Genomic DNA, 11,581 nt, shown 5'->3' with positions numbered 1-11,581 from the left:
CTTAGCCTCCTGAGTAGCTGGGATTACAGGCACGCGCTACCATGCCCAGCTAATTTTTTGTATTTTTAGTAGAGACGGGGTTTCAGCATGTTGACCGGGATGGTCTTGATCTCTTGACCTCGTGATCCACCCGCCTCGGCCTCCCAAAGTGCTGGGATTACAGGCGTGAGCCACCGCGCCCGGCCCAGAACAGTTTTAGATTCACAGCAAAAGTGAGGAAGGTATAGATATTTCCCACATGTATAGCCTCCCCTTTATTTATTTTTGAGACAGAGTCTTGCTCTGTTGCCCAGGCTGGAGTGCAGTGGTACGATTTCGGCTAACTGTAACTTCTGCCTCCCAGGTTCAAGCAATTCTCCTCCCTCTCAGCCTCTTGAGTAGCTGGGATTACAGGCATATACCACCACACTTGGCTAATTTTTTTGTATTTTTAGTAGAGACGGGGTTTTACCACATTGGCCAGGCTGGCCTGGAACTCTTGACCTTGTGATCTGCCCTCTCAGCCTCCCAAAGTGCTGAGATTACAGGCGTGAGCCACCATGCCCAGCCTAGCCTCCCTCTTTATAAACATCCCTCCACCTTGCCGGAGTGGTACATTTAACAACTGAACCTATATTGACATACCATTATCGCTCCAGATCCAGTTTAGTTTACACTAGGGTTCACTCTTGGTGTTGTACATTCTTTGCCTTCAGATAAATATGTAATCAAGGAGAGAGGGATGAACAGGGAAAACACAGAGGATTTTTAGGGCTCTGAAACTGGTCTGTGTATTTTAACAGTGGATATACATCATTACACATTTGTCCTGTGTTCAGTTCTGTTCACTTGTATCTCCAGTTTAGCAATGCCTGACATGTAACAAGATAAACTAATTACCCATCCAACCTCAGTCTGGCCCTGAAAACTAGCGTACCAGACATTCTTCCTGGCTTCCTGAATCAAGATAAACACTTGTGCTGTTCTTGCAGTACGCATTAAGTGTCCTAACCCCAAATAAATCTTAGCAGTGAGTACCGTTTCTACTTAGAAAATTACATCACCCAACTCCAGCAGATAATTTATATCATCAAAGATTCTAGGATTTGTGTCTTCTGCAAGTCAAGACATTCCTCATTATAGGAAGGTAGATCATGGCACTGTGGAGAAACAGTTCCAGAACTACTTCAACTGACATTCTCCCCACCTCTATCAAAGCAGCATACAAAGCACAACATTATGAGCAAATCCAAATTTATTTTAATGTCATGTCATTTTCAATGTGTTTAAAAACCTCATAAGTTAGTGGGAGCCCTAGTTTCCTGGAACAGCATGACAGAGGTGCTTAAATGTGTCACCTTTCTCTACAAACCCCCAGCAATCCAATCCAAGTCCACAGCTTCAGAAAGCCAGGAGTTGTATCTTCAGTCAGTCTACTCCTCTGGTTCTTCCTTTTTCTTTCAAGGGAGGGAGATCACAATATTTCAAACAGGGAACAAAACCAGTTGAGCTTCCAGCTCAGGTTTGTGTAAGATGGAGTGAGGGAAGACCCCACTGACTCCAGAGAAAAGGGTAAGGTTGAGATGAATTATTTCTTTACAGCTTTGTGAAAATGGAAGAACAAAGATTTACAAATGAGGATCCATTTCATAGATGAGAATCTCTTCATAAATGAAGGCTCCAACTCCTAAAATGGGAGGGGCCCGACTGGACGACCTGAATCAAGACGAGGAATCGGCCACACTGAATAAAAACAATCTGAAAAATAATCCTCCTAATTTTGAAGCCAGATAAAATACTTGGGGAAAATGGGAAAAAGAGAGGAAAAAGCCCCAAAAAGATGGAAAAACGCTGACATCAGAGTGGTATAAAAAAATTCAGCTGAGTTTTCAGTGGCGGTGGCTAATTTAGCCCTGTTCTGTGGTAGGGCTACAAACCTTGACCAAGCAGAGAGTAGTAGAAAAGGCTAGAAAGAGGGGCTTGAAGACGATGAATTTTGACTCCTGATTTTATTATTCAATTTCTTTTTTTCATTTAAAGTAGTCTTCCGTGGTTGGGAAGCCTTGCCTCCCAAGACCAGAGTCAGTTGGAGCTGGTTGTTGTTGGAAGGGAGTGGGCTGGGGAACTGGGGTGGGGGCAGGGAGACCCCCTGCTCTGCTGGCGGTCCTAGGTGGAGAAGAACTGCACTTCACAGAGTCTAGGGTGTAGTGGGAAGGGGATGAGGCAGGAGCAGCAAGCTGGGGAGATGGGACCCACCTCAGTCCCCAGCTTCATTTTCTTCTAATGTTTCCCCACTGGTGGCATTCTCTGCAGTCTTGGAGGCCTATGTGCAAGAAAAGGAGAGGGAGAAGACGTGTCAGTTTCTAACTATTTGGGGGGTAGTGTCTCGGACTAGAGATGAAAGTTTTTTATTTTTAATTTATTTTTAAATTTTTTTTTTTAAGAGATGACGTTTCTTCATGTTGGTCAGGCTAGTCTTAAACTCCTGACCTCAGGTGATCTGCTCACCTCGGCCTCCCAAAGTGCTGGAATTACGGGCGTGAGCCATTGCACCAAGTTAAAAAATTTTTTTTAATCCATTTTGAGTTATTTTCAATTTATGATGGGTTTACTGGGACAAAGTCCTATCATTTAAGCTGAGGAGTATCTGTACAAAAATCCATATCCCACCACGACCTAACACAATGGGAGAAAGAGGGATCAGGTTCACCGTGCCAGAGAGGGATGATCACAACACACCTTCTTTTTTTTCTTTTTCTGGGTTTTTCGACTTGCAGAACTCTGGAGGAGGGCCTGGAAAACAGGAAGAAGGAAACAAATTTTGAGGAATGTGGAGGAAATTTTTAAAAAAGGGTTACTTTCAGTACTGTAGCTCTTTTTTTTTTTTTGAGAGGGAGTTTCGCTCTTGTTACCCAGGCTGGAGTGCAATGGCGCGATCTCAGCTCACCGCAACCTCCACCTCCTGGGTTCAGGCAATTCTCCTGCCTCAGCCTCCTGAGTAGCTGGGATTACAGGCATGCACCACCATGCCCAGCTAATTTTTTGTATTTTTAGTAGAGACGGGGTTTCACCATGTTGACCAGGATGGTCTCGATCTCACAACCTCGTGAACTACCCGCCTCAGCCTCCCAAAGTGCTGGGATTACAGGCGTGAGCCACCGCGCCTGGCCACTGTAGCTCTTTTCAGGACTTTGCTGGCATTTAGCCCTCACTCCCAGGACAGGTACCATATACATACTCGCCACCTTCTATTTCATACTAACCTTTAGCTCTGCATCCTGGACCTCCATCTCAGACTTATAGAGGTCAGGCTCGAAGGGACCGCTGGTTATCCGCATGGGACCATTGGGCATGAGCAGAACTGTAAATTTAAACTGGGCAACAAATTCACCTATGGCAAAAATGAAGATGTATTTTGATAAAAATCTCCTTTGTTGTCATACTTAGCTCTTCTGAACTTATACAAAAGATATCATATAATCAGGGAATCCAAAGTGAAGCTCTTTTTAGAACTTACCCTCCTTCTCATAGAGAACATTAAATGGTTGCAGCAGTTCATGTTTGGCACACTCTACCACACCCATTCGAGCCTTCTTCTCATCTTCAAATGCTCTGGCAGGGGAAGATGATATTCAGAAGTATTCTTAACTCCCCATCAAGTCTTACCATTTTGCTCATATTTTAAAATAGCTCCTACCCTCAGGCAGAAATCATGCTTAGGATTGCTCTTTTACATTACCTTCAGTGAGAAGGAGATGGGGAGAGAGAGGGAGGGAGTGAGCACGTGCACGCTACAAGTCTAGGCAGGAAGGGAGAGGAAAAAGTGTTCCTGGGTGTATGGTCTGTGAGTCAGACTGGTTCCAAGTACTATCATTGCTACGTGTAGTACCTTAAAGTAAATGGCATGGCATCAAAACGCCTTTCCACCTCACTGAAGAAGGCACGTGAAGTTTTCATTTTCAGTCCGTACTGTTTAGAGGGGTCTCGTTTGTAAATAGTGGTTCTCTGTCCTGCATCCTTGGCCTGCAAGAGTAATTTAAGTAACATTTGGTCTGGCAAACACTTTCAGTCACCCCTCTTTGCCAACTCTGGTACTCTCCTCACCTTGCCCTCTCCTGAGCTGACGAGAACATCCACAGCATATACTTCATGTACCTCAAATTCAGCTTTTTCATGGTCCTTCCTAAAAGAAATAGAGAGAAAGGTTTTTGTTTTTTTTTTTCTTCAGACAGAGTATCACTCTGTCACCCAGGCTGGAGTGCAGTGGCGTGATCTCAGCTCACCGCAACCTCTGCCTCCTGGGTTCAAGCAATTCTCCTGCCTCAGCTTCCTGAGTAGCTGGGAGTATAGCTGCATGCCACCACGCCTGGCTAATTTTTATATATTTTTTTCTTTTTTATATTTTCATGTTCCTCACAGACAAGAATTTTTTTTTTTTGAGATGGAGTCTCGCACTGTCGCCCAGGCTAGAGTGCAATGGCGTGATCTCGGCTCACTGCAAACTCTGCCTCCCGGGTTCACGCAATTCTCCTGCCTCAGCCTCCCGAGTAGCTGGGATTACATGTGCACACCACCACACCTGGCCATTTTTTTTTTTTTGAGACGGAATCTCGCTCTATCGCCAGGCTGGAGTGCAGTGGCGTTATCTCAGCTTACTGCAACCTCTGCCTCCCAGGTTCAAGCAATTCTCCTGCCTCAGCCTCCCAAGTAGCTGGGATTACAGGCACACGCCACCATGCCCAGCTAATTTTTGTATTTTTAGTAGAGACAGGGTTTCACTATGTTGACCAGACTGGTCTCGAACTCATGACCTCAGGTGATCCACCGGCCTGGGCCTCCCAAAGTGCTGGGATTACAGGCATGAGCCACCACGCCTGGCCTAGAGAAAGGGAATATTAAGAGCAATAGGTCACTCCTGAAAGCAAGGAGTAGAAGGTAGACAAGGTTCAGTTGGGAGTATAGAAAAAAGCCTGATGACTAGTCTAGTTTGGTAGAAGGTGATGAGTGGGGTTGGCACCTACTTCTGCTGGTCTGTGGGATTCTGGATAATGGTTTTTTCTCCATCGATGACATGCTGCTTCAACTGGTGTGACAGCATACCTGTAGACAGGACATAGCCTATGGAACAAGCTATCCAGAACCCCAAAAGGTTTCCAAATCCACCCATTTCAGTAGTTTGAAGGGGCAGGCAGTGAGAAAGTACCTGGCTATGGAAAGACAGGGCTCTGAGATTTCTGGCTTCGACTGGGCTATAGCCAGGATAGATCTTCAAGGGAGCAAAAGCCTGAATTCTGCAAAGCCATTCATTCTTAGACCCTCAACCCTGTTAACTGTTCTCACCTTCTATTGGCGTGCAGTTAAATGAGTGGGCAACTTTGTTCCAGGCTTCTGTCACTTGTGTGTTCTAGAAGTACAACATCAAACAAAAGGTGAGATATCAGGAGCTAATAAGTTCTCTACAATGAGAATAAGAAGCATAAAAGAACAGAGCATTCTAATACCCTCCATCCAGTACCAATGATTCTCATTCACTGGATTTTCATTTCATAGCTCGATTATCCTTGTAATCTAAAAATACTTTATATAGATGCTCCCAACTTATAATGGGGTTACATCTCAAAAGAACTCAGCATAAGTTGAAAATATCACTAAGTCAAAAATGCATTTAACCGGGCACAGTGGCTCATGCCTGTAATCCCAGCACTCTGGGAGGCTGAGGCGGGCAGATCACAAGGTCAGGAGTTCGAGACCAGCCTGACCAACATGGTGAAACCCTATCTCTACTAAAAATACAAAAATTAGCTGGGTGTGGTGACACACCCCTGTAATCCCAGTTACTCAGGAGGCTGAGGCAAGAGAATCATTTGAACCTGGGAGGCGGAGGTTGCAGTGAGCCAAGATTGCACCACTGTACTCTAGCCTGGGCGACAGAGTGAGACTCCATCTCAAAAAAACCCAAAAAGCATTTAATACACCTAACCTACCTAACATCATAGCCTAGCCTACAGTAAGTGTGCTCAGAACATTAGAAAACATTATCCTACAGTTGGGCAGAATTATCTAAAACATGCCTATTTTATAATAGCGTTGACTATCGGTTGGGCATGGTGGCTCACGCCTGTAATCCAAGCACTTTGGAGGCCAAGGCGGGCAGATCACCTGAGGTCGGGAGTTCAAGACCAGCCTGACCAACATGGTGAAACCCTGTCTTTAAAAAAAAAAAATAATGTTGACTATCTCATGTAATTTACAAAATATATGGAAAATGAAAAACAGAATGATTGTATGGGTACACAAAGCATAGCTTCTACTGAAAGCGCCATCAAGCTGAGGAACAGCTGTACTTGCATATCATTTTACCCAGTGCTTTCACAAAGATGGTCTAATTTGATAAATTTTGCAAGTGAGCAGGGCAGATGTATATCCCAATCTAGAAGACAAGGAAACTGAGTCTCAGGTTAAATTATTTGCCCCAGGTTAAATGACTGTTAAGTGAAAGAACTTGGTCATAAACCTGGGTTTTCTTTTTTCTTTTTGTAGAGATGGGTCTTGCTATGTTTCCCAAGCTGGTCTCAAACTCCTGGGCTCAACCAATCCTTTCACCTTGACCTTCCAAAGTGCTGGATTTACAGATAACGTGCCACTACGCCTGGGTTTTCTGATATTAAGTCCAGTGTTAATCCTTTTTTACCTGGCATTCTTATCAGTTTCGTGGGGACAGCAAATGCTTATTTTTCCTTTTTCTTTTTTAAGACATAGTTTCATTGTCACCCAGCCTGGAGTGCAGTGGTATGATCATAGCTCACCACAGCCTCAATCTTCCAGGCTCATCTGATTCTCTCACCTCAGCCTCCCTGGCAGCTGGGAATACAGGTGCACGTTACCACGCCCAAGTAATTTTTGTATTTTTTGTAGAGACAGGGTTTCACCATGTTTCCCAGGCTGGTCTTGAACTCCTGGCCTCAAGCTATCCTCCTATCTCAGCCTCCCAAAGTGTTGGGATTACAGACATGAGCCACTGTGCCCAGCCAAATATAGTTAATTTTAAAAAGCTGTTTTATAATTTGGAATTGGATAAAATAGCTTACCTGGTTTCCAGGTTTGACCAAGCGTAGGGCAGCTTCGGCACAAAGGTGAGCTGCCTTAATAACATCTGCTTTCCTCCCGGTTACTTGGGTGCCCTGTAGATAAGGACATGCAATCAGTGTCTTCCTGGAAAGCTTGTTAACTCAGCTGGCTATCTGGTTAATATCTGTGAGCCCATATGTGAAGGCCAGCTAATGAACAGGAGAATAAAAAAAAAACCACCTTCCTCCTTCTCCTTTTGCTTCACTAGAGACTCTCTCAACTTACATGGTGATTGGGGGTGAGGATGAGAAGCAAATGGCAGCGCATTCCCCCCACCCCCAAGGCTGAACGGAGATCAAAAGCAGGCCACCTACCTGAGCTACATCAACCACAAAAGTATGAGCTACGTTAGCGATGAAGCCATCCACATGGACCCCAAGGTCACTGAAAGGCAAGATCAGAGTACTGCGTTAGGAACTAGCACTTTGTAAATGCTTTAAAAAAAGAAAAATGCTTTAAAACAGTTTGACCGACCTGCCCCACCGGCCCCACCCTTAGGCTGGGGGCAGCCCCTCAGGACAACCCGCCCCAAAAAAAACAAAAAAACAAAAAAACAAAAAACAGTTTGACCTTACATTTTTACCAAGTCACCTTCCTTGAGAATATAATCCTGGTCGCTCTTCAAAGGGGAGAAGTGACATACACAATTATTTACCGAAATGCTGGTGGGAAAAGCAATACCTGTAAAGAAAGAATCATCAGCCTACTGCCTTGCTGTCTCCTGGGAGCCCTGTTGCCCTTCAGAAAAGTGTAAGGATGTTTTCAGGGACTTGCTTAAGTTTCATCTGTTTGGATTAGGAAGAAAACTGCTTGTATCCCACTTGCCATTCCAAATTTCCAAATATCTCAACCAGAGCTGGAGTGGAGACTGCATCATTACAATGAAAAAAATAAAACATATAGAACCAAATAAGGGTCAAACAGGAAATTAGTGAGGGCTTTTTTTTTTTTTTTTTTTTACCTTTCTTCATTTCCTTTTCTTTCTTGAAGATTTTCCCTGTTTCTTCCATAATCATGGCATCACCTTTCTCACACAGGCTCAGTACTGACACACCTGAGCTAGATGCTTCCACCAAGGACCGAAGTACCCCTGAGGACAGAATCCCATCATGTCAGCCTTGTATGTATTTATTGTCTAGTTACCACCCAAGGAATACCTGGAAGTTGGACTTAAGAGTTGGTAATACTCTCTAGTGCTATTGCCCTGAGGCTGAAAGGACAACATTCCCTTCCCTTCCTTATTATGTGACAAGTGGGTATATACAATCCATCTTCCTAGGCAAGGCCTTGGACTTTCCAAAGATGCTACCTTTGGTGTAACAGGACAGTTATGAACTTCAGAGAGTTCTTGCCAAGGTATGCCCACATACACGCAAAGACAAGATGAAATTTATAGGTATCAGGGACAACAAGAAGGTAGACAGAATTGCAGACTCGAAGCTGATGCATTATTAAATGTTACCACCTTCCTTTCTCAGACATTCTAATTAGGTGTTAGGAATCTCAATCTATGTAGACTTATTTCCTCATAAACAAATGTATGAGCCAAAGGGGCTTTAACCTAAGGTCCCTGGGTTTCATTTCGGGGGATCATGGCTTATCTCAAAGAGATGTGAGGCCAAAGTTACAAACTTTATATCTGAGATCACAATGGCCTGAAGTTATAAACTGCAAGAAAGAAATTTTCTGACTCCAACTACTATCTCAAATACTAACAGGCACCAAAAACCAGGGCACTATACTAAATGTCCACTGTGCTGTAAAGCACAGGTTTGATTTTTGAAATCTCAGTTTTGGTGATTCTTTGAAAGCTGATAAAAACTCAGATTTTCACCCACAGGACCGGAGGCATCCTAAATACCACTTCCCCACCATCTTTGCTGTTAAAACCATTTAAAAGCTGGGCGCAGTGGCTCACACCTGCAATCAGGAGTTCAAGACCGGCCTGGCCAACATGGTGAAACCCGGTCTCTACTAAAAATACAAAAAACTAGCTAGGCATAGGGGCGCGCACCAGTAATCCCAGCTACTCGTGAGGCTGAGGCAGGAGAATAGCTTGAACCCAGGAGGCGGAGGTTGCAGTGAGCCAAGATTGCGCCATTGCACTCCAGCCTGGGCAACAAGAGTGAAACTCTGTCTCAAAAAACAACAACAACAAAAACCAAAAAACCACACACACACACACAAACCCCAAAAAACACTTAAAAGCCCACGGACAAGCAGTTTGTATCTCCCTAAGTTTTAAGTAAAATGGAAAGGCAAATTGGAAAGAGAGAAAAGAGAAAGTGACATCTGCCTAGAGTGGCAGGCTACTGCTGAGACCGTCAGAGCACAGCTTGAATAAGGACTTGTGACAATCCTAAAATCAGTCCTCCCTTTTCCAGTACTGTTTGCAAGCTTGCCTAGTTGGGATAAGACGGGGACTCCAAAACATTTGAGTTGTCAAGTCACTGAGAACAACAAATGTGAATGCTAACTAAGGCTATCTGCATAGATTGGAAAGGTGGTAGTAATGAGTAAATTCAAGAAAAGCCATATATATCTCCAAGACTTGGGTCAGAAGCTCCCGGAGTGCTCTCCAACGGTCCCCTTAGCTGGCCCAAGGGTAGAGGGGGCCCCCACCAGGATAAGAACTGAAGTAAAGAAGGAAAGCCTCCAGCAAAGCACGTGGCGGGGAAGCTGGTGTCAGGGACAGTAGTGGAGGAAGAAGGGGGCCAGCCATCCGCAAGGGGACCCAGCAACACGTGCTGGCTCGGCTCCTGACGCCCCAGAGAATCGACAAAACAGAGGGGCGCTTCTGTCGCCAATAGCTGGGCGCTTCCTTTTCGAGGTGGCCTCGCCGCTGCCAGAATCAGAGGAAGCAGAAATCGGGATTGAAGGATTGGAACAGGAGAAAACCTGTCTTGCCTCTTAACAAACGGCCTCGGGTCGGAGCCTGCCAGGGGTCCCTCTCTGCGCTCATCCCAGTCGCCGGCCCGCACCTCCACAGACTTCAGCCTGGGCCTGGCCACTCAGGTCCCAGGCGCGACACCGGGTCTTTCCACCACGCCGCCCCCAGAAGACCGGTGCGGACCCCTCAGTAGCTCATTCCGCATGACCCCTCCGCTCCAGCCTCTTTGGGGCCAGCCCGGCACCTTTCCCTGTCAGCCTTGATTCCCCGACCCCTGAGGCCGCACTCACGGTTGGCGATGTCGCCCCCCATCTTATACTTGGTCACGACCAGGTCCTCGGCGATAGTTTGCTCCTGCTGCTCGTCCTCGCCCGACATCTTCCTACCACCACCACTGCACCCTGGTTTCCCCTGAGCCGCCGCCTCTGTCCCCCTTCCCAGCCGCAGGCTGTGGTCAGAGTCCCCTAGATCCTCGAGGAGAGGGCGAGCGAAAGCGCGAGCAAGCAAGGGAGCGGGCAGGCTGGCGAGAGCGAGAAGCTGCGAGCGCGCGGGCTGAGGCGCAGGGCACGCTGGGACAACTAGTCCTTTTCACCGCCAGCCTCTAGCCGCCCTCGGGGGCTTTAGAACTACAATTCCCAGCCTGCCTCTCGCCCTCCTAAGCCAGGCCCAGGGGCCTTGCCCTCCAAGGGCCTCGCACGCCGGAATTGCCGGGCACGCCGGGAAGGGTCAGGCTCCGGCGGGAAGGCGGAGCCGTTGGGGAGCTTGCGGGGAAGCGTGGTCTCTCCGGGAAAAACCACTTCCACCGAGAACTCTGAGCGAGAGCCCATAACAGAGAGGGGCGGGCTGAGGGGAGAGGGGTGGAGCTACGGCGGGGAAATAGGTTTAGAGGCGGCCGGGCAAGGGTGGAGCCGCGGCGGATGGGCAGTGTCTACACCTACGGCTGGGAGGTGGGGTGCGCCCTTCCTTGGATCCCTGGATCGGCTGGCGAAACCCGCCCAGCCGGTCCAGTCGTCCTGCGAAGCTGAGAGAACAGGGAGAGGCAAACAGGTGGAAGAAGACCTAGGGTGCTGGGAGCAGGGGCTAACTGGGCAGCCAGAATCCGGAGGGATCATCCATTTAAAGGCCTCCCAATCTAGAGGCTGGACTCCTAAAGAAGTAACATGACACTGTTCCAATAACAGGCTGGATGGAGCACTTAAGGGAAGTGTTCAGAAAGACAGATGTTTGTTGAGAGCGCTTACCGTGAAAAAACAAAATAAAAAGATTTGGTGACTTTTCTAAGAATGAATTCAGAAGCATGTGGAGGTTTCAGTATTTGGCCTTTGACCGGACACGTATAGGGCTTTTTATAAGTCCCCAAGCACGTGGGTTCTTTGCTTTTGTTATTCTCAATTGTTTGCCTTGTAGATTCCTACTAAAACCCCAAAGGACTATACGCTATGCTTGTTCTTTTTTTTTTTTTTTTTTTTTTTTTTTTTTTTTGAGACGGAGTTTTGCTCTTGATACCCAGGCTGGAGTGCAATGGCGCGATCTCGGCTCACCGCAACCTCTGCCTCCTGGGTTCAGGCAATTCTCCTGCCTCAG

At 46.6% G+C, this 11,581-nt stretch overlaps 1 protein-coding gene across 1 annotated transcript; it reads right to left on the bottom strand.

The window, feature by feature from the left end:
* Positions 1-1,215: 1,215 nt before the first annotated feature.
* On the bottom strand, positions 1,216-10,552 carry PA2G4 (proliferation-associated 2G4). The gene is made up of 13 exons (XM_012450441.3): positions 10,288-10,552; positions 8,069-8,197; positions 7,683-7,788; positions 7,422-7,491; positions 7,068-7,160; positions 5,320-5,383; positions 5,001-5,079; positions 4,084-4,162; positions 3,869-4,002; positions 3,497-3,591; positions 3,243-3,370; positions 2,719-2,772; positions 1,216-2,302 (listed from the first exon to the last, which is right to left on the bottom strand). The coding sequence occupies exons 1-13, from the start codon at positions 10,373-10,375 to the stop codon at positions 2,237-2,239; spliced, it is 1,185 nt and encodes a 394-aa protein (XP_012305864.1). The 5' UTR covers positions 10,376-10,552; the 3' UTR covers positions 1,216-2,236.
* Between the last annotated feature and the right edge of the window lie 1,029 nt (positions 10,553-11,581).

The sequence above is a fragment of the Aotus nancymaae genome, unplaced genomic scaffold (assembly GCF_030222135.1).
Source record: "Aotus nancymaae isolate 86718 unplaced genomic scaffold, 86718_ANA_hifiasm-v0.15.2.pri h1tg000016l, whole genome shotgun sequence".
In the NCBI taxonomy this organism is placed as follows: domain Eukaryota; kingdom Metazoa; phylum Chordata; class Mammalia; order Primates; family Aotidae; genus Aotus; species Aotus nancymaae.
This window is presented reverse-complemented; position numbering and strand designations above follow the sequence as displayed.